The 23,977-nt window shown below is 39.3% G+C and overlaps 1 protein-coding gene across 1 annotated transcript in view; it reads right to left on the reverse strand.

Moving 5' to 3' along the window:
* The window catches only part of FBN1 (fibrillin 1), a 227,851-nt gene that overhangs the window by 195,456 nt on the left and 8,418 nt on the right, over positions 1-23,977 (reverse strand). Inside the window, exons 2-3 of the mRNA XM_004421551.3 lie at positions 2,611-2,693; positions 507-605 (exon numbers count right to left, since the gene is read on the reverse strand). Of these exons, the coding sequence (XP_004421608.1) occupies positions 507-605; positions 2,611-2,693 (182 nt within the window). The remainder of the gene's footprint in view (positions 1-506; positions 606-2,610; positions 2,694-23,977) is intronic.

Consider the following 23,977-nt stretch of genomic DNA (forward strand, 5'->3'; position numbering starts at 1 on the left):
TGAAAAGGAAAATACGTTTGTGCTTCATGATAAAGTGCCCCTAGAAACTGCCATAACAACTTCTTACGTTTTCTTCTTGAAAAGGCAGGGGTCTTGAGTTTTAAAAAAGTGTTTAATCAGATTCATATTTCAGTACCACAAGGAAGAATGCCTAGTTTTCTTGAGCCAACAATGTTCATTAAACAATCATTTCACTGAGCATCTTTCATAGTGTTTACATCGGAGATACAAAGATGAATAAGGTGATGCCTACACAGAAGGAGGCCATAATCTTTATATTATTCATAGTAACATGTCCCACAGGTAATTTCCCTATAAAGAGTGAAGAAGGGAAATGAGAGGCCAGATTAAGGAAAGCCATTCCAAGCATTTTGGGCAGAACAGAGAAGGCAGATGTTCTAGTGAAAAATGTATTGCAGGCAAGAGAAAAGCCAAAAGCAAATTTAGGAGAAAATAGGGCGTAACCACATAAAATAATATTATATATAATGACATGTTATACTCACTGGATCTGGAGCCACAGGAAGGAGCTATCTGACCAGATGGGCAAGTGCACATATTTGGCCTAGAACAAAATCCATCCCCACAGGAATGCCGGCAAATGGCTGTGAATAAAACCAGAGGTCTGTTAGCACAAGGCTTCAGAGCATGGGGACTGACAGGGACCCAATCCTCAAACAGGGAAACCTGGGATCTCAGGCTCCTCGTTAACTTTGCCATCATGACTTATGTGACCTCAGGCCTCAGCTTTATTCATTTACAAAACAAATCTGTTGGACTAAATAAACTCTGGCTGTAAAATTCTGTAACTCCCTTATTCCTCTCAGTGGTTCTCAGCTTCTCTTTGCTTATTCCACAGCATTCGATCTATCAAAAGTCCAGGACATCCTATGAAGGAAAACAAAACAAACAAAAATCCTGCATCTCAACATATTTATATGCCTACAAGAATTCTGTTTTTATACTATAAGATTTAAGGATATAAAAATTGCAGCAGTATTCTTGGTAATCTATTTTATTGTAAATGCTTAATGTTTAATAATTCTTATAAAAATACTGTGCCCTGCTAAGACTACTTCTCTAGATCAGATCCTGCCAGTTGAGAACATATGATCTATGGAGCAGCTTTTATCCTACATTTTAGTGCTGTTCTGAATTACCTAGACAGTCTGAGAGGAGAAGTTTGGAATCCACTGCAACAGTACTGATTCCACAGTCAGGAAGCTGTACGTCTTTCAGAGAAATATTAACATTTTCATACCACCCAGAGACTAACATCATACTAGTACCAAGTGCTCTGCTGGTGGCCAAATGAGTTAAGTTTAAATGGCAAATGATTTATATTTAGCAGATGACTAAGATTTGGTCACTACTTTTGATACTCATAGGCATGATTCTTTCCTCAAACTCCTACCCAACCTTGCAAGAGGCAAACAAGATGTGTGAGGCTAAAAATAATACACTTAGTGCATTGAAACATCAAAAGAGCTTAGGATGGAGATTCAAAACTATTAAGAAACAAGCTGTCAAAGGATCCTATAAACATTTATTTAATACCTGAAGACAGCATTTCTCAGAGATTCTACAGAACACTAGGGAAAGGATTTGTCGTCAAGTTCATTTAGAAAACTCTAAATACCATTATATCCCTCTCTTAGTGATTCAATTTTGATCCTGAAATAAACCACAATGTGCCAAACGAGTTGCTTTTAGTCAAAATCAAGAATTAGGAAAGGGATTAACTTTTTCAGGTCACCAAGAAAATGTTGGTTGAAACAATCTATTCTTCTCCACAGACCACTCTTGGCCAAGTGAGAAGGGAGATTAAGGGATTCCTTATTGTCCTTTCAGCTCTAAATTTCCCCGTTATACTAACGGATTTTTCTGAAAACTGAAAATTATTTCATAGGTATGATGACCATAAAAGTTCATGGAGGACAGATGCCATAACTAATTTGACTTAGTATTTCCAATAAATAGCACCTTGTCTGGCCTGTGATTTGTCACTCAAAATTTGTGCCATGTGATGAGAATCTGGAGGTTTGCCATGGCAGCAGAGTCAATAGGGGAATCTCCGGTACCCACTTGAGTTCTTCCGCAGTTTTTCCACTCATCTTCCTCTGATGCTCTATCTGCTTCCTTTCCCCTTTGTCTAAGAGTTAGGTCTGCCTTTGGCCTCGACCACCCAAATTCAACATACAAGGTTTGGGTAGGCTTGTGGGTGGCCAACAAAGTTAGAAATTACAATAAGGGAAGCAGCAATAACAAACTTTTTTCAAAACCCCATCAAAGTGATTACATAGTATATGCAGCCAGGCACAACATATGTAATGACATGCAACCTTGATCAAAGTGTCCCTGTGGCTCTATTCCCTATATCTCAGAAAAATTCTAAAGGAAGTCACTGAATTAAAATATAACAGTGGTTTGACCAAGTTAATGTATTTCCCAACCTGGATTCAGAGAAAGTAGGAAAATCTTAGAGCTGGAAGGCTGTGCTATAAACATATTAATGGTATGCAGTTACAAAGGACCAAATGCTAAGAGTCACCATGCAACCAAAACAACAAAAGAAGAACATGAAGAATGATAGATTGTCTATTTACTTACGGACAATACACTGATTTCCACCAGGTAAGGTTTTCCATCCAGGGCAACAGTAAGCATTATAACGTGATCCACAGACATTGGGTCTGAAACAAAAACAAAAAAATTCAATCACAAGAATTCTATACCTTTTTTAAAAAAAGAATATATGACCAAATAAAAGAAAAAATTCCTGAGTTATTAGAAGAGGATGAATCTTTGCAGACAGAGAGAAGTAAACTCATGGGACTCAATGTTGGCTTCATAGTTTGGGACACTTTAACATAATGATACCAATAAGGATACGCCTTAATATCACCTATGCATACAGCACATCAGGAAAATAAAAACCAGAGATGCACAATGCAGTGCTTCCTATCACGATGCACAGATATAAATATTTATGGAGCCATATGAGTCTAATTTACATAATAAACTTCCTACCAATCTAGTTAAGAGAAGTCATCATAAAATCTACTGAATGTAAGGTTTTAAATTTCTACTCCATGAAGCTGTGTATACTTTTGCCATGGCTCAGCTCACCTCTAAAATGTGACCACATTCTTACTTTCAGCAGAATTATAGGAATGCAAACTCTGGCATTAGTCAGAAAAAAAATAAAAGCCAAAACATGTAAATATTTCTTTAGCCAAAATTTGGAAACAGTTGATACCGGCAGTTACAGGAAAATAAAGTCAGTGTCACTCTGGGTTTCTTGTTTACAGACAGTTCATCACATGTCTTGGAGCAAAGCCTCCATTCAGAATCCAAATGATCTGTATTTTACAATTTAAGGGAGCTGCTGGGTAAAGATCTGGCTAATTCTACACTGGAAACTGAGTCAGAGGACGGGAACACAGAGACTCAAAAGAAACCATTGATTTGACTTTGCTGCATGTGAGGACCTAAACATTGATGCTAGTTCTTCAAGTTCAGGGGCTGACAAGGAAGGTCAAATGTTTTGCAATCAATTTCACAAACTAGGAGCTATTCCAAGGCTTGCTGGTATAAATACTGCAGTCCCATAAGCATAAGCCTTTAAAAACAACTGCATAGCTAAAAGGTATTTTCGTTTGGGGTGCACTCAAACATTCTCCCTGTATATGCAGACTATATATATGTAACAGCACAGAACCCTCCTACATTTCCTCTGAACTCACTACTTCAACCACATGCAGGATTGGGAACCAAGGTAAAGTCTTTGCCCTGTCCTATACTCCTTTTACAGCCCCAGAGAACCTGGAACACTCTGCAGGGCAAAATGCATACCTCAGACTAACTGATGCTGAGGTCAAAAAGAGAAGTAGAAAGACAAACAGAGGAGCCAGGGAAAGGGCCCAAAATTCATACCCAATAGTCCAGGACTTCTCCAAGGCTAGGCAGAAAATGATTGGATAGAGGCTTAATATGTGCATGACCTTAGGGCCTCTCTGAGCCTTAGTTTATTTCCCTACACATTGGGATGATGAAATGTCTGCCTTGTCTACATCATGTGTGTGTATATATCAGATGAAATAAAGGACATGAAAAGTTTCATATAGGAAAAGAACAAGGAAAATGCAAAGCAGTTCCTCTTAGCCAAAGGAACTATAAGAGATTAAGGAAGACAGACAGACTTTATTAAGAGTTCTAAGCCAATGGTTCTCAATCCTTTGTTCCTCCTGTGACAAAGTAGTGCTCAAAACTTCAGTTCAGGCTGCCCAGAACTTCCTAGGGCAACTCAGAACCTTGCAAAGGAGAAGATAGGGTAGGGGACAGTCGGGTGAGACACTAAAACCTTCCAAACTTCATAAAAGTTCTCTCGATCCAAAATGACAATCCAGGCCAAAGTCAACCACCTCAAACCTTCCCCACCAACAGCCCATTACAACAACTCCACTGGATCCAGCCCAACCCCAAACTAAATCCTGGAATAGCTTCAGAGGACCCCTGAGCCTTTGGAGTGTGTCCTGTGGTTGGAGTAACTATGTTTTTCAAACAAAAATCAGGACATATTGTCTGACAAGAATGAGTGTATTTATGGAGTAACAACACGCGTAACAGGGCAAAAAAAGCTAAGAAACGAGTTCAGAATTAGTCATCTCAGTCCTACAAAGCAAGATAGTCAAAAGATTTTCCAAGGTATTTGAAAAATCACAGTAATATAGACATTCTTTATTGTTTTTATCAATGTTTAGATTCAACCTACAGACAAAACATGGAAGATGTTACAATTTACAATGGTTACAAAACAAAATGTAAAAGTTTTAAACCTTCACGTGTAAAAGTAATGGTATAGCCATCATAAATTGGGAAACAAGTTGGGAAGAAAGGTGTGAAGAGAAAGAGAGCAGTTGACCCAAGAAATAGAGGTTTAAGTATATCACATCATGTTTTAAAAAAAACCAATAGGCAACCAAAAGTCATACTATATTATTAAAAAAATGGGAAGGAGAAGAGAGAAAAGGTATAGGTATCTAAGGGAGTTATGGCCTCATCTTTCCTGGCAAGGAGCCAACAGGTATGTTTAAACCTAGACATAGAGTTCTGAACATAGCAGATAATGTCATGGAGGTAGATACGAGAAGAACTGAAAATAGAAATGGTTAAAACTGGTTGCCTTAAGGGATGAGGATCTGGGGAAGTGGAGAGAGAGTTCTCTTGCTTTCTCACTTAATGCCCATCCATAACTGTTCATTTTTTAAACATATGCTGTTATACTTTGATCATCACCTTTTATTTAAAGCAACAACTTTAAAAGTATGAACATCTTATCTCATAAACAGGGTACTTCCTGCTTCATTAGAATAAAAGAGTATGAACTGTTTCATTCACTCACAGTTCTCTTTCATTAGCTGTCACATTTTCATTTCACCACATTTCTTAAAATTCTATATAATGTTGAGTTGTGATTCATTTCATTTGCATGCTCTTTTCTGAGTTTAATATCTTTATCCTTTATAATAAGTAATATATTATTTAATTTCAATTGTTTCAACCAACATCCTCAAATGACAACTGTTTTAATCTCGTTGCCATTCATTCTTGAACAACACTAAATACTACTATGTTATATGTCTTAATGCAAAGCATTAGAAAGATGGAAGATTTCTCCTCTGCTGATTTTGGTCTCGAGAACTGCAAACTAACAGAACTCGTTCAAACAAGCTGGGTGGCATTTGTTCTACTTACACACAGAAAAAAACAGCTCTAATTCTAGAAATAAATGAATGTCTTATTTAAGTTGGAAAGCACTAAGATATGTAAAGTCTAAAGTAGACATGTTGGATTATTTCCATTATAAAAGAGTTTAAGGTTTCAGCACAAAAAGCATTAACAAAGATGATAAATCTTTAATAAAGTTACTTTTTTGTGTAAATGAAAGTGTAGCATTCATACCTCTTTCTCTTCCTTTTCACTTCATCAGCCATACCAACCAGCTCACGGCCAAGTCAGAGTTAAAACTCCTTACAAGGTCGTGTTCAGCAAATTAAAGGTAAAATTCAAAGAGAAAAGAACTTTATGCTAAGTGCTAAAGATACATTATTTCATCCTCATAGCAACCCTTTGAGGTAAGTTCTATTATTATTGTCTTTCACTTTAAGGAAACTATGGCTTAGGGAAGTTAAACAAACTAGCCAAGGTCCCATTGCTTGGAAGCAGAGAACGGGGATTTGAACTTAGAAAGTCTTAGTCGGAGTACACTCTCTTAAGCTCTTTGTTAAGGCAAAGATGTATTTAGGGGAGAAGATGACATTTCACCCAATACCATTCCTGGTGGCATGGGTAACAAAAATCACAAAATGTCCATCAATAGACCAAAGATAAAGCATAAATTGTTTTTACCTGTATTCTAATAGTTCTTGAAGGATAAAGGGAAATATGTTTATATTCCACTTCACTGCTGTATATTATATTTTTAAAAATTGCTAAGTCTTTACCTATAACTTCTCTTACCAGTTGCTTTGAATATTGTGCTCTGCAATAACCCAACTCCAGTCACTCTGGGGGATGGATGAGCCTCAGCCGGCTGGATATTTGGATCTAGTTCAGACACAGCATTCAGAGATTGTGTGGGCTAGCTAAAGCCCCTCTCAATGGAGCAAACAGCTGGGCTCTACCCTGTCTGACCAAATCATTGCAAGAATTGGCCTCTGTGCAAGATGTCTGCAGTGTGTCCACATTCTTTAGCCAGAACCTACTTCTGCAAGTCTGGCCTCTCTTACAGCAAGATAGCCTTTCTGATCCCAAGTGCAAACTCCTTTTCAGACAAGATTGGAGTAATAGAAACAAGTTCAGGGGGCTCTTATTTCACATGCATGAGTTTCTCAGCCTGTTAAGTGATTAAATCCCGGAGCAAGGAGAATACTAAGCACTAGGTAAAGGTTAATGAGGTGGACCCTTCTCCATGAGTTGCCTGCTTTTTTGACCTTTCGAGGGAAAAATTATGATTTAGTCCCCTTGAGTATAAGTGTGGAGGGGTATCAAAAGCATATGCCCCCCACATAACGAAGGGTGGCCAACTGCCCATGTAATATGCCTCAAGGTAATATCCTAATATTCCACTGTTCCAGAGTTTAAAAAAATTAATTTTCACTGTCAAAAATGTGATAGATCATGAAAAACTTAAAATACACAAATGAGCTACATACATTGTGAACCACACATCATGATTTTATTAGTTCTTTTTTGACAAAATTTTTATCAAGATAGAAATTAAAGAAAGAAAATCTAGGAGTACTATCTGATGAAGGGACCCGCCACTACTTCAACAAACTTTGCAAACACTCTGCCCTTATTTTAGAGCCGTTATTCTGGCCCTCTTCGCTGAAGGCACAGGTCACATCTCCCAGCAGTGATTTGAATACCACATGTGACTGTTCCAGCCCATCTGCCAGTCACAACAACTCGAGTAATGAAACTTCAAACCCTGGTAATGAAAACGGCTTCCATGGCCTCCTCAAGCTTCAGCTGGGCTCTCCAGACTCAGGGACTCATTTCTGGATTGTCTGGGTCAACACTGGCTGGGACACGGACAATCCTGGTTTCCTCCTTTGAAGACACAAGCCAGCCAACCTCTGTAACCTACTTCATGCAGTTTTTCTTAATAAAAATAACCTCAAAAGGAACAGAAAGAACAGTTCATATTCTGGTTTATAAGACTTTTATTCCTTTCTTGCTTTCTCCCATCTCCAGTAGATTAGCTACTCCGTTATCTTTTCCTCCAAAGCCAATGTCTGTCTGTTTCTCTCTCCCTCCTTCCTTCCCTCTCTCCCTACCTCCTGTCTCTTTCCCTCCCTTTCTTTCTTCCTCTCTCTCTTCAGCTCCTATTCTCAGGGCATTTAGAATCAAATGTTTGGTTACTATCTCCAACTCAATGTATCCCAATCACAGAGCTCATCTTCCTGTGTAGCCAATGGGTTCACTGCTGGGCACACACAGAGTACCTGAGCAATCACCTTGCCCACAAGCACAAAGCTGCTCAACAATACTTAGTGAGAACCTACTATGTGCCAGGCACTGTGTTAGATAAGAAATAAAAATGACAAAGACAAGCACACCTAACACCCAGATCTTGGTTTCTCATACCATTTTCCAGTAAAAGGAGCCAGGGCTCCTGGGACAAATGGCTGATTCTAGGACTGAGAAAGAAATATACAAGATGACCCTGGAGCATCTTGTAGTGACAGAAAGTAAGAAAGTGCTAAACAACCAAACATCCCCAATGTGGGGGACATGTCAAGGGACACAGGAGCCAAATGAAAGAGCTCCCAATGGCCAAAGTTAGAACCATGCGAGCAACAAAATAACAAAAGTAGTATTGGATTATAATCCAAAGTATACAATAAATGTCCATGAGTCCATACTGACAAAGAAATCATTGAATAAATAAATAAATGGGAGAGAAGATATAAATCTCCCGTGCCGGAGAATTCCAAATAATTTATGTAGATATCCTGCCTTCAAGGAGGTGGAACGTAACTCGCCACTCCTTAAGTGTGGGCTGTGCATAGTGATGTCCTTCCAAAGGAATCCCAATTAAGGGACAATCTACAAAATTCCTGAGCAATATTCCTCAAAACTGCCAAGGCCATCAAAAACAAGGAAAGTCTGGGAAACTGCCATAGCCTAAGAAGACATGACAACTACATGTAATGTGGTATCCTGGATGGGATCCTGAACATAAAGAGGACATTCAGTTAAAAACTAATGAAATCTGAATGAGGAATGGACTTCAGTTAATAATAATGTATCATTATTGGTTCATTAATAGTGATAAATGTATCATATTAGTATAAGATGTTAACAACAGAGGAAACTGTCCAGGGTGTGTAAGAACTCTCTGTATTATCCTGGCAATTTTTTTAGTAAACCTAAAACTGTTCTTTGAAAATGAAAAGTTTATTAAAAAGTAAAATAAGGGGCCAGCCCAGTGGCGTAGTGATTAAGTTCACATGCTCCGCTTTGGCGGCCCAGGGTTCGCCGGTTCGGATCCCAGGCGTGGACCTAGGCACAGCTCATCAAGCCATGCTGAGGCGGCGTCCCACACAAGCAACAGGAGGGATGTACAACTTTGACATACAACTATCTACTGGGGCTTTGGGAACAAAAGGGAAAAAGGAGGAAGATTGACAACAGATATTAGCTCAGGGCTAATCTTCCCCCCCAAAAAGAAAAGAAAAGAAAAAAGTGACAAAAAAAAAAGTAAAATCATAATGCTGTAATCATGCAATTATAAATAAACTATTACATTCAAAAAACAGTGCCTAAGACACAGTCTTTGGGCTCGAAAGAAGATAGGCACATACGCCAACTGTCAATACAACAAGTAAAACGTGGACGTCAAGGTCAGCCTGGGGAGCTAGAGGAGTCCAGAACAAGGGCGCTTAGCCTCATCATCCAAGTGAGGCTCAGAGGGGGACTGTCTGAGCTATGACTTGATGTTTCCCAGTTGCAAAGAGAAGTCACTAGTTCTACCTCATCCCACTGCTGAAATCCCTCTTAAATTCTATAACTTTATTAGCAAATCTCTTGTCCAAATTCTGACGTTTCATTGTTGGACTAATATCACATTCGTTTTTCCTGGCTTCCTAGTTCCTCTCTGTTCCATTAGCCAATGTAGCTAAGTATCTTTTCATGTTCACCATAATTAATTCTGTTCTCCTACAATCCAGAGATGGCCCTTTACCCTCTATAAAATGTTAAACATCTCACTGTTAGCTACAGAACTCTACCAGGTAGGCCTCCCCTACCTGCCCACTCTCATCTTCACCTACACCTTCAACTTCTACCCTCCTGCTCCACTCCTCTCCTTCACCATCTCAGCCCTCATTCATGCACACACCCTCCCTTGCCACACACACACACACACACACACACACACACTAAATCCAGACTCTTCCACCATCTTTATCCTAGCTCTTCCATCTTTTCCTTTTAACCTATAATTGCATCTTCCCCCCATAGTGATAAACCCGCCTCCCTAATTAATCACACCCACCTTTCAGCTCACCAACACAAATCCAGACATACCTCTCAGAAGCCTACATATGCTACATTGTAACTGTCTATTTTAAATAATTATATATCTAGATTCTCATCCCTGAAACCCATCCCCACACCCTCTGATCCCAGACTTATAGTCCTTCAAGCACAGAGACAATGTCTGTTATGCCTCGAATATCCTAGAGTCTATTTAGACACACACAAGATAACATTGACTGAATGCCTTAAAAGTATAAAATGCAATTAACACAGATTAATACCATCTCTTTGGCATCATAAATAGGCCAGCTGTAAATGCTGCCAACATGGAAAACTGTCTAATAGTGAAAATTATTTCTTATAAATTAATCTATTTAAAAGAAGACTATTTCATGCCTATTCAAAAGGCTATAGGCAGTTAAACAGTAATGCATAATGGTTTCATGCCATGGTTATTTTGCTGACATGTTGATAATTACTCTAATCACTGAAGTTACCAATGTTTATATTTTACTAAATATATTATAAATATATATTTAACTCAGGGATCAATATATTTCCTTCGAGAAAATGCAAAATCAATGTAGACAAAAAACTCACATGAATATCTGATTCTACTTATTTCTTTAGCAAAAAAAACCCAAAAACTCCAAAAGCAACTAAACAAAAGTTTTCAGCTCACAAATCAGTGCGTATTTTATTGTGGCAGGTTGCTGCAACTGATCAAGGCCACAGATGGAGCCAGCCTTATGTGGCCAGTTCCTAAGGACAACTATCACCAAGTTCACAGGGCGGCCTTGAAAGGTCTGGATGTGCTGCTTGGATGAAGGCTTTTCCCACTGCTAAGAGGGCTAACTCACAGCACAGGTAGCACAGAGAGGGTATTACATCAACAGTTTCATTTGCTGTGTACCCCAAACTGTGTTTTTGTGGGGATTTTGTCTTGATCAAAAGCAACAGCCCAAGAACTTAAGAGCCCAAGAACTCAAGTTACCATATCAGGGACACACACACGCACACATATGTACACACAAAGAAAGTTGCAAAGGCAGTTCCCCAAATCTGGGAGGTCATTTTAGACTGGCACACAATTTAAATCCTGTTGGAGTCTTTTATAGGTGACTGGAATATGTGCATGTGTGTGCTTTTCTTTGGGAAAAAAAAAAGGAAGAATTTAAAGCCACACGGTGCACTGTACCAGGAAACTAGACATGGAACCATGAAGACCAGAAGCACATGGCTATGTGCAGGAAGTCCCCATCCTGCTGAAGCACTGGGCGCTTTCTGCTTTTGGTACCCTAGATTAAACCACATGGAGAACACAGAAGTCTGCACAGACTAGTAAACCACCCGAGTGGCCCCCAAACTTCTAAAGGCAATGATTTGACTAACTTGCTGTCATGGTTTGCACGGGATCTACTGCTTTCTAAGCAAGGGGATCTGTGTCTGGCCCGCTGGCAGCACACCCCTGGTTGGTTGTATAAAAAGTGCTCCCATCTAAACATGGGGAGACATGTATTTGCTATTGAGGTTGGAACTTTACTATTTGACCCTGTAGGGATGAGGAAGGGTTTCCTCAAAACAGAAAACCCAGCACATCTCAGATATGCATCTCTCCAGCATCTGAGAGGGTGTGACCAACGACACCATGAAAACACATGCTTCCAGAGAACTCCTTCTCAGACCTCCGCAACCGCTTGACTCTACCTACGAGGTCAAGGACTAGCGTGACATTGTCTTTGACTGGGATATTTGCTTCATGTACTCAACCCAAAGCCACACGGTACGTTTCCAAAGAGGGGGGCAAGTTATAGAAGTGACTGAAACACAAACATGTAAACTAAAGAAGTGAGGGTGGTGTCTATGGAATTCACTGCTCCCAACAGCTCCAACTGTTCCTTTCCCTCCTCTATATCACTCACAGAAGAAAGAGGGGATTGAAACCATGATTCTCACCACTACCCAGAAATTCTCAAACCAAGAGCTTGGTCCAGGGAGATAATATCTTCTGAAAGTACTGGCAGCCCCAGGAAAAGACAGGAAAACCGGCCAATGGGGTCAGGCTTAGGGGAAAGAATGGGGTCCTTCAGGAACTGGGAGTGCACAGTGATTCAATACTCTAGCTCCGAGTACTGGCAGCTCCCAATAGACAAACAGGCAGGGCTCCAAAATGTCATTTCTATATTGGTATTTAGAATTCGGAGTGGCTTTTCCAGTAGAAACAATGCTAATAGGTGGTGGTTTGGTCCCCAGGCTAGGCAAATAGCAGTCTCTCGGCTGCATTATCAGCTAAATAGGCTGGTCTGAGAACCTGACCACAACTTAAAATGTTGTTTCTATGGGAAAACACATTCCACAGCAGGCAACCAGAGGGAAACTTGGCCACTCAAACCCATGGTCCCTGCAGCTCTAGTAAGCTGCCCAGTGAGCTGTGAGAACTGGACACCTTAAACTCAGGCCACTCCACACAGTCCTGAGAGCGCAACCAGAATCGGAGCTTTCCCCGCCCCAGGTCCAGTGCCATCACCCACCTCCAGCAGGAGACCATTAGGGCCAATATGGGATATTCATCAGTCAATAAATCAGGGATTTAAAAAAAATGGAGTAATTGAATATGCCAATCCTTAATATACCTGATTTCTTTTAGAGACCAGAAGATCCCACTCCACCAGCAACTATGATATAAAATCAATTACCCAGGACTGGTTCACAGTGCACCAAGCGTTCAGTGAGCCATTTCCAGAAAGAGTGGCTTCCAGATGAAAAAAGGAAGCAAGTCAATTTTGAACTCTATCTGATGGCTTTAACCTTGTACTCAAGTTATTTGAGCATTTCAGATCCTCTGGAACTGAATAATTACCGTCTCTTTTGGCAATGTGTGCTCCTTAAAGACAGAAAGTTCAGATTTATCTCTACAACCCCAGCACCTACCACAATTCTTGAATCTTAAATGGTAAATGAAGGTTTGGGGTTTCAAACGTACTTCCCACTAAGACAACATAAGTTAGAGAGAATTCTGTCCGAGTAACAGGTATTTAATTAATTGAAAAGGTAAATATGTTTATAAGAAATTAAATAATAAAATTAAGGAATGAAAAAGATAATTACTACTAAGAAATCAGTATCATTTCATCCACTATTTTTAATTTTAAAAAATTAAAATGAAAAATCAAATACATAACGAAAAATACCCATAAATGGAATTTGTGAAGTATGAGAGTAAAACTTTTCCATGTTTCAGATGCATCATTTAGAAACCTTTTACAGCTACAAAAGCTTCAGAGGTCTTGTATCTCAAACTCTTTTTCACAGGTGTCAACAGGCAATGGGGCTTTTAAAACATTTCTCTACCAAATGCTTTCATCAGAACAGAGACAACACTGTCCCCAAGGAACGAGAAAAAAAAAAAAAAAAAGGAAATCATTGATAGAGTTTAAGTTTCTCAAAAGTCAGAGGACGTTAGCTAAAAGCATGCATTTGTTGAGATTATCTCACAGAAATTAACAATTCACAATATTAGGGATCAAGAACTGGTAAAGTTTTTTTTAACCTTTGTAATTGAGGCAAAGTTGTAAGCATTTATCTCTAAACATTTAGATACCTGGAAAGCTTTTAATAAAAATAGTCTAATTTAAAATTGAAGGAATTTGACTAAATCATGAATTTATCTAGTTCATGTGAAGTCACACTATAGAATAAAAACAATAATTAGCAATTTTTAGAGAGCTTTATAATTTACCAAATGATCTTGTGACTCTTCCCCAAAATCCTATCAAGAAAATGCATTGCTGTGCTCATTTTCAGATGAAGAAACTGAAATTCAGAGAAGCGAAGTAATTGTTCAAAGGCTACACAACGGAAACATGTCATAAATCACTAATTAAAAACCAAAAGAATTTATTAATAAAACATTCCAAGGTTAGTACTAAAGATTTTTAGATTAGAGATTAGAAAGATGTTTCCATAAATGCTCCAAAGAGAATGTGTTCCTTTATATAAACTAATTTATGCATAAGTTTTTTTGTGCTATGGTTTTCTTTTCCTAGGTCTGTAAAAACAAAATTTTTAAGACAGATCTTACAAAGTATATTGGAAAAAGAAAGCAATGGTAAAAGGAATACATTTTAGGAACATTCACTCCTAGAGATGGGTACTTCTGTTTGTGAAATAGCTTCTACACGGTGAGTATCGTGTCCTGTCCCCTCTGGTAAAAATGTCACTCAGCTCTTAACATGTTCAGTGTCTAGGAGAGAGGGTGGTGGGGAGCAATGCAGAGATTCAAAATGTGGATAATTCACAACCTACTCATAGCTGCCACTAGCATGTGTTTTGTACATACACTTGAACATCGGTGTGTCTTGTCTTTTGAAAAGTAGATTTAAGCAAAACTATCACGTCATTCAGGCAACCATCTATCCCAGCTTAGGAAGACTATGAGCTGCACAAAGGCCAGGGTGACCCAGATGATGTTCTAAAACACCTTCCACATTCATGTCTCTATGACTTAAGTCAGGGGCTGTCGGGACACTGTCAATTTCACAGAGAAAGTAGCAACTCTCATTCCAACCACCAGCACAGCTCTTCCCTGAAATCCAGTCCAAAAGATTTCCCTCTCAGCCTGAGCGATCCCAGCACTGACCTCTCAACACCTTTGTGAGCCCTGGGGAAAGTGTGACAGCATTAGTGTTTCAAGCTATACTTAAGCAGACTGGGTGCTAAATGCCAGCACAAATCTTCAACAAAGTGACAACCTCTGAGCAGCAGATGATGCTGTCAAAACACAGCGAAACACATCCACCCATTCCACCTCCTAACATACCTAAAAGGTTTCCAAACCTCTATAGCAGCTCCCAAAGACACAGCCTCTGTTCTAAAAACCTGTCAGTTTACCTGGAATTTGACATCAGGTAGTAAAATACATCAGCCTCACAGAACAGCATACATCTTTCACTGACATGCAGTGAAATGCAACTTGCACACACACACACACAACACACTAATCCCCCATGAACACTCAGAGTGAAGCTCCTGGGGTAGCTCTTGTCCCTGCATTCCCTTCCCAAGGGGAGCTGGATATACCAGCGTTTTTCAGACTCTTTCACCTGAATCACTAAAACTGTACTTGATCCTGTTTCTTTTTGTGTGTTTTTTCCAGTTTTATTGAGATATAATTAACATACAGCACTGTATAAGTTTAAGGTGTACAGCATAATGGTGTCACTTACATGTATCGTGAAAGGATTACCACGATGAGTTTCAAGTTCCTGTTTCTTAAATAAAAAAAGCATTCCTGAGAAAGCAATGCCGAAATGAGGGTACAAACATTTGCTTCCGAATGTTAAAATATCTGCAAACATCTTCTTTCCACCCTTAGTCCAAAATCTTACCAACTTTTCATAAAGCCCTTGCCTGAAACTCCTACTATAATATAAAAACAATACATTGAGTGTCTCCATCTTGACTCTCACGAAAGATCACGGGATGAGGGAGAGGAATGGACCCTTGCAGAATTATATACTTCTTTGCCTGCCCCCTCAAGTGCCAGGCTCCTTCTGTGTAAATTTTCCACAATTTTATACCTCGTCATAGCTAATTTTTAGTATTAGATATTAAATAATTACACAGCCCTCAAAGTTGTGGGTCAGTTTCGACAGGTGCAGAAAAAGCAGACCTGGCAGCATTGCAGACATTGCTGGCTATGAAGCACTGAGCATACGTTCCACACTAGGTGTAAAACTTTACAGTATTAATAAATAATAGGAAATGACAGAATTCAAATATCTCCTGTTCTGTTACCCTAATAAATTAATGGATCTAAACAATGATCATCAATGGCTGCTAACACCACAAAAAGAAAGACTAGAAGATATGATGGAATTAATGTGTAAGTACACACACCACTTGAAAAGTCTTGCCAAAAAGTTGATTCTTAATTGGATGAAGCCTATGGCTCTAACTAGCAAGTAACAGCAAACACAGGGGGCAGAGGAACACAATAAGTACCACCACCACTGGAATGCAGTCATCACTAGACTGTGAGAAACTCGACAGCAGTGTACTCCAAGTTTTGGCCAAGGACTGGCCAGTGCTGGTCCACACATTATATATTACCAATTATAATGAGATAAGGAGCTTAAGCTGGAATGCAAATCACCTTACTGCTTCCGTCATCGAGAAAGTCTTGCTGTGAAAAAAAAAAAATCAGCTGAGCTAAATAGTGTTCTTAGTGACATACTGGATTTACATTCTGGCATGTGCTTCTCTTCTCATCACAGACTGCTAATATGCACTTTATGGACTGGCATTTTAAATAACAGTGCTCTACAGGACATGAACCAATTTCTTTATTTTTTTCCAGCTTTATTGAGATATAACTGACACATAACATTGTGTAACTTTAAGGTGTACAACATGTTGATTTGATACATTATATATTGCAAAATGATTACCACCATAGCATTAGCTAATACTTTCCATCCTGTCACACAGTTACTATTTCTTTTTTGTGGTGAGAACGTTTAAGATCTACTCTCTTAGCAACTTTCAAGTATATAATACAGTATTATTAGCTATGATCACCATGCTGTACATTAGATCCCCAGAACTTGTTTATCTAATAACTAGGAGTTTATACCCTTTGACCAATATCTCCCCAGTTCCCCCACCTTCCAGCCCCTGGTAACCACCACACTATTCTCTGTTTCTCTGAGTTCATTCAGCTTTTTCAGATTCCACAGTAAGTGATATTATGATAGCATGAATCAATACCTTTAATAAATTAATTACAAAGGGAAAAGATCACAGACAATCTATGCATTTAAAAGTATTTAAGAGACATATCAACCAATTACAAAATATGAAATTTATTTGGATCCTGATTTGAACAAAGTGTGAAAAAAAATAAATAAAATTTATGACCTACTCAGGAAAATTTAAATCTTGGATATTTGACAATATTTTAAAAATTTATGCTAATTTTAAATGTGATAGTGGTATTGTGTTCATATTTTTAAAGAGTCCTTATCTTTTAGAGATACATATTGAAATGTTCACTAATTAAATTATTTGTCAGAGATTTACTCAAAAATAATCTGTGGCAGGAGAGAGAAGTGGATAAAACAAGATTGACCATTAATTAATAAATGCTGAAGCTGGAGATTCATTGTATTACTGTCTCTAGTTTGGTATATATTTAAAATTCTTCATGTTAATGAGTTAAAAAACAGGGCTGGCCCCGTGGCCTAGCGGTTAAGTGCGCGCGCTCCGCTGGTGGCGGCCCGGGTTCAGATCCCATCGGCACCGATGCACCGCTTGTCAGGCCATACTGTGGCGGTGTCCCATATAAAGTGGAGGAAGATGGGCATGGATGTTAGCCCAGGGCCAGTCTTCCTCAGCAAAAAGAGGAGGATGGATGGATGTTAGCTCAGGGCTGACCTTCCTCAGAAAAAAAAAAAAAGTTAAAAAACAACTCTGAAGCAGCATCTGGCCTAGTTCGTCCTGATAACCATACTCTCCTCCATACCATCATGACACCACATTTTTCTTTTCTTTTTTCACAAGCTTGAAGAACCACTTTTATCTGTTATTCAACTCAACATTCCTGAGAGGGATGGGGACCTCCATTTAGGGATAATAACAGTCCAATCCCAACATGTTTACCATCTTAAACAGTGGCAAGAACTAACCAAAGTGTTTCCATGAATCTCAAGCACACAGCTACTAAACAAGGTTAATGTTTATCAGACAAGGAATCCACGAACAAACGACTAAACCACACTTGTGCAAGTAATTAAGCATGTCAGCCCAGAGGATGGGTTCCCTAGGGCACTTCAACTGCTTTTTGATATGATTCATTTTCCTAAGAATACCTTATGCTTCTTTACGACAAACATAAACCCATCAGTTAACAAAAAATAAGTCTGAGGGGAAAGGAATTGACTTGTATCAGGTCCATAAAAGGGCTGAATTTTGGCGTTTCTGTTCACAAATGGAAGAATTCTTATAGCCATGGGAAATAGGAAAGAAAAGGAGGAAATCATTTAGCAAGGAATCTTGGTATGTTTTCTGATTCTTCAATGTGTGAGAATGTGTGTGAACCTATTTTCAGGGAAAGGCCCAAATGCAAATGAGAAGATAAGTCAATCTAAGGTCAAAGGAGACCCTGTTGTCTAGAATTCTGTCAAATGGTCAACAATGTCTATATTAAGTCAGAATTGCTGAAAAAAAAGGAAAAAATGGCTTGCATATTCTTGTAAAATTCCTGAAAGGTTTTCAAAACTTTGAAAAGAAAAGCTTGTTATTTGAGGTTTCTTTCTTTCCTGGGACCTTAGAAGAGCACAGAAAGTACCTGATATTTGTTTGTTTGGTTTTTATATTTTTGCTTTTTTATAAACTTTGATTGTATTGGTGGTGGTTTGATTTACTCCAAGGGATGAGAGGTATTAGGTCATTTGAACATTTTTAATGACAAATAGAAAAATAACTACTGTCTGTTTAATCCATTCCTTATTTTTCCTTATTTTTATAGGCTGTGAATGAATATGAAGCAACCACAACTTCTTAGAGTTTATTGCCCATCAGTTAACCAGAGGTTAGTATGTAAGGGTGCCGGGTATAGGCACCCTACAAAAGCTTTGCCTAAATTAAGGTAACGTATGCTTTGTTTCACTTTCCCTAGTGTTCAATAGTTTAAGATCTCTTGAAAACCAACTCTCGTTAAAATCAAAATGGAAATCATTCCAAGAAAATGAAAAAAACAAAGAGATTTTCAATTTCTCAAGAGAAATAGGGCACCGAAGAAAAACAGCAACAAATAAGAATCCCTTTGTACCGAATGAGCATTATGTTGTCGCATGTCATGAAGCCAAAGGAAGGGAATTTTCACTTGGAAAGCGGAGGCTATGGCTCTTTTCAGGGGTGGCCAATCTGAGTCAGCCTGGCCCCAAATCACGTAGCAAGGCCTGCCCACAAAGCGCCCAGAGAGAACAGTAATGACAGAGTGAGTTGGAGGAGTACTGGGTCTACGGAAAAGAGAGCTTTCTCGGTTTGGGTGCAGAGGCGTTGTGTTTACCCACCCTGCATCCCTTCCTCTTCTTTGCTAGCCAAACTGCTCTTTCCTAAGAGGAACTCACTCCACATGGCTCAGGCCTGGCCAGACCGAGTGCCCCATTTCTTTGGCCACAGTGATGGGTATGTGACCAGAGCAGTGCCAGAGTTCTCCATGAGACCCGATATGTGGAAGCTGGGAAAGAGTTTATCTGTTTACCTAGGAGATCAGGAGCTGAAGGGTAGGGTGGCTTGGAATAACCGGTAGTCATCTTGGCTACCCGATCATAACCAAATCCTTACTCTGTTAAAAGCAATTAAAGTGCATTGCAAAAATGGCCAATCACCTCACCACAAAACAGTCCTAACTCCCAGGGTATCTCTTTGTACTTGCTGCCAAAGAAAGTGGTTTCAGGCCTGTCTTCTCATTTCCTAAAATCTAACTTGCTTTCACAAAGGTTCTTGAAAAAAGTGTTCATCAGGAAGGAGACAAAGCCTATTTGCCAGATCTGCCAATAAAAAGAAATGCAAGCTTCTTTGGAAGAGTTGAGGGGGGCATATTAATAAGGAATAATACTTAGTACATTTATTTCCCAACAAAGGCAACAAAATTTGGGGGAAGGGGCAATTTAAAAATAAAAACGTTATCTGCTTCAGGTATAACCAGATCGCCACAGGCAAAGTAAGTTTCCATTCAAATTACGTTTTTAAAATTTTTGAAGTTCAAGCTTGCTTCCTATGTTTCTGAAAATAATCAGTTCCAAGATGAAAAAGTGGAGATTGTGGTATCCAGATACTAATGATTATCTAACTTTTTGCATTGGCCATAAAAATCCAGCCTCTTTGTATGACTCCACCCCCTCATTCTCCTGATCTGTAACGGAATTATAATCATCCTCATCATCGTAGCTAAACACACAGGCATGTACTAGGAACATGAAATGTATTATCTCATTAAATATTAAAACAGCCCAGAAAGATGAGTATTACAATCTTGTTTTACAAGTAAGGAAACTGAGGCTCAGAGAGATCAAGCCACTTGTCTGAGGTTCCTTCCTGGTAGGTGGTAGAGCCAAGACTTAACCCCAGGCATGTCTACGCCCACACTTCCAGGCCTCCCCAAAAACATGACCAATGGTTATTAGTGTTCATTGCAAATGACTCCTCGGTCCTGTAAAATATAGTCCCACATGCAATACCACTCTACCCAGCTACCCACAACCAGGCTCAAATAGGAAACAGTGTGAGGTAATTATAACGTATACCCCAGCCACTAGCTCTGGGTTTTTATGACTGAACTGCCAAATCGCTCCTAGCCAAGTCTTCAGGAAATGTTCAGACACTTTCTCAGATTCCAGCTAAAACATCAACTATGTGGCCCTGGGGAGTACAGAGCTCACAGGGTGGTAATGGGATATAAAATTTGCAAACTTGAGGTCAGCGGCCTAAACTCTGGGGTGTGAAGCAGCAGCAGTCCACGAAAGATCAAAAACTATCTGTCAACTTGAAGGTTGTATATCAAGTTCTTCCTTGCAAAGCACTTGTCCGCAACATCTCAGACATTAACCCCATTGGTAAAGAGAGAGAAAGATATTCCAAATGTAATTCCGCCTAGAAACATTGGAAAGAAGATAATAATATCAACAGGCTTGAGACAAGGTGTTCATTCTGAGAATTAAGCATTAGGCCCAATTCAAACACAACCAATGCTCAACAAACAGTTGTGACTGGATCAAGCAGATGTTCTACAAAATCATTGGGATAGACGATATAGAAGAAAACACAAGAATTTAAGATTTTTTTCTTCATTGGTATGCTTATTACATGAAATCTAAATGTATAAATTAGTAGTTCGTATAACTGAGTCAGCAAGTTATAAGAGTCGGAGCTTACAGACCTAAAAGTGTCATGGCCCATCCCAGGACATTTGACATTCTAATTGCTAATTAAAAGTGTCACTGTGGGATGGGAGGGTTACCCTTCAGACTCCGAGAGAAGACTCCCACTTCTCTTTCTCCCACTCCTTCACTGCTACCCTCACTGGCAACTATTTCCCTTTAAAAGCCCATCCCACTCAACCCCACTTAATCTGGAGGCTTCCACTGACAGCAAGGTAGCGTTGAGGAGCTAAAACTCTAGTGCCCAGCCTCCCATCAGGGTTGACCACTGAGAGACTGATCGCACTGCTTAAGGCCAAATAAATGAGAACAAGAAAAATGTCCATGCCCACATGATGCAGGTTTGCTTATTTGCAGCACAGTTGAGGACTTGCAGATACCAGTCACCCTCTCCAGGGTATGAACCCAAAGAGGGGCACAGTCTCCTGCCCAGCAACACACATCCACTTAAACCAGCTCTTGACACCATGTGGCTCAGCTTCCACACCTATGAAGTAGAGAAGAAAATAAGTACCTTGAGCACTTTTTAATGAGCCTTCTCTGGGCCTCAGCTTCAGCATCTATAAATTTCTAATATCCATCCCACTATCACTCTAATTTGTAATATTTTTATAAAGATGGATGGTCTGACTATAGAGGAAGATCTGAGTCATGATTTCATACGCAAAAAAAAAATTAAAAATGAGAAGATTCTTTAAAAATTAGTTATCAAAGACACCAACCTATTAGGGTCTGAGTACACAGTCTTATAAATTAGCACCAAATGGGTAGGGGAAATGGTAGACAATAAACCATTATCCATGGGGCGGGGGGAGACACCAAACTTTACATAGCACCATACACAGGTGCATAATAAATGACAGATTAACCTGCTTTTCCACTGCATTCCTCTAAATGTTTTTACAGGAATCTTTTCCAGCATCCAAGTGTCTTTCTTTCATGTCCTGACTCTCCTCCAAAAATCCTCTGTCCCCTGAAGAGAACACAGGTTAAGGCCATGGGTCGCCTGGTCCCAACACTGCCAGAAGTGAGGGAGTCGTCACTAGCATCTGTCACAACCCGGCACCTGCTCTGTCCAGACCACGTCCACTGGCTGACAGGACTCTTCACTCCAGAACTTTCTCCCAACTCTCTCTTCCCACCTCCCTCAATATTTCTCCTTCCCTCCGCTAACAAAAACTTGATCTCTGCTTTTCTTTTTGAACACTCCAAGATTCCAAAACACTCCATTTTACTTAAAATTTATTTTTCTTAATGTTTTAACCCTTATTTGATAGTCCTATTATTCCTATTTTATTTGTAGCTCAGCTTATGAAGTTACCTACAAGAAGAAGAAAAAGATGAGACGTCAATGATGAAGAAGAAAAAGGAGAAGATGGCAATGAGAAAGAAGACGAAAAAGAGGAAGAGAAAAGAGAAAAAGAAGAAATAGAAAAACAAAACAAATGTCTCTAGAATACATTCTCTTTATTAATAGAGATATTACTATACTTCAGTTCAAAACCATGAACTTAACAGCACACATAATGTGTCCATAGGGCTGACATAAATCCTCTCTCCCAACGCCAACATCACAAAACGGTTGTACTATATTTGGACTTAGATGTGTTTGGATACTTATATTTGAATGTAAGTATGACTGATGGTCTAGGAATTCACAACCTTTCAAAACACTGAACCAAATCACTTGTCTAATGGAGCAGCTCTCCCACTCTGAGCCTGCTTGCCGTCTGGAATACATCTTCGGCTGGGAATGGTGGAGATAGGGAATTTTCCTCTCTCCCTTCCGCTCTGAGGGGGCTGAATAAATAGACTCAGTGATAACTTCAACAAAAAAGCCACTTGAGAAAGTGGTAAAGTCACAAGAACTTAAAACTAGAGTTTGATATAGTAGAATATTGAATCTACAAGCCAAACTTGACTATATTCCACAATCCAAACTTGACTATATTCCTAATTCAATTTTTCGATTAACAGTGTAGCTACTCCATTTACGACAAAAATAAGAGTTCAGCTCACTAGAATATTAATTCTATTGGCAATTGCACATCTATTTTTATTTTTTAATTATAATCCCTGACCCCCCCAAAAAATGTTTTTAAGGTGAATTACACCAATAAATATATAGAAATGAGGCTATTAATAGAAATTGAAAGTAAAATTCCATACAGAAGGAAGGCATAAGATACCAAATACCTAAGTTAATAAATTAAAGTGATTGTGCATTAAATGTGTCCCTGAGTTTCTTAGAAACTAAAGGAAAAAGGGGGAAAGTTAGGAGTTTTATAATTCTTATATTTGAAAAAACAAAATCTGCCAGTTTATTAGGAATTTAACCTTAGTCCCAGGGTTTGTGAGTTCTTTAGATGTGGAACTGTGGTCAAGCTAAGAACAATGCCCTTAACATTAATCTAACAGATCATGGAGACACATTATTCACGTAGCATTTTTCATTCTGAAGCATCTTCAGCAGGGAAATAAGTCAACCAGACTCCATCAAGTTAGAATTAAAACATCCGATCAACCTCCTCAAAACCCATCGCCTCAGTGTGGTAGCTAGTCTCCAAAGATGTCCCCCCAAACTCCTGCCCTCCCTGCAGACACAAGCTGCTCTCCACATTAAGAGGCAGGGCTTAGGGGCCAGCCTGCTGGCACAGTGGTTAAGTTCCCGTGCTCCGCTTCTGCGGCCTGGGGTTTGCAGGCTTGGATCCCAGGTGTGGACCTTTGTGCCACTTATCAAGCCATGCTGTGGCAGGCGTCCCACATAAAGTAGAGGAAGATGGGCACGGATATTAGCCCAGGGCCAATCTTCCTCAGCAAAAAGAGGAAGATTGGCAATAGATGTTAGCTCAGGGCTAATCTTCTTCACCAAAAAAAAGAAGTAGGGCTTATTAGTCCACGTCCTTGAACCTGAGCAAGCCCTGTGACTTGCCTAAAATTCCAGGCCATGCCATTCCAGGCTAAGTTTGAAGAAAGTCTGGTAG

Source organism: Ceratotherium simum, chromosome 3 (genome assembly GCF_057802395.1).
Source record: "Ceratotherium simum simum isolate JZ-2026a chromosome 3, ASM5780239v1, whole genome shotgun sequence".
Lineage (NCBI taxonomy): Eukaryota > Metazoa > Chordata > Mammalia > Perissodactyla > Rhinocerotidae > Ceratotherium > Ceratotherium simum.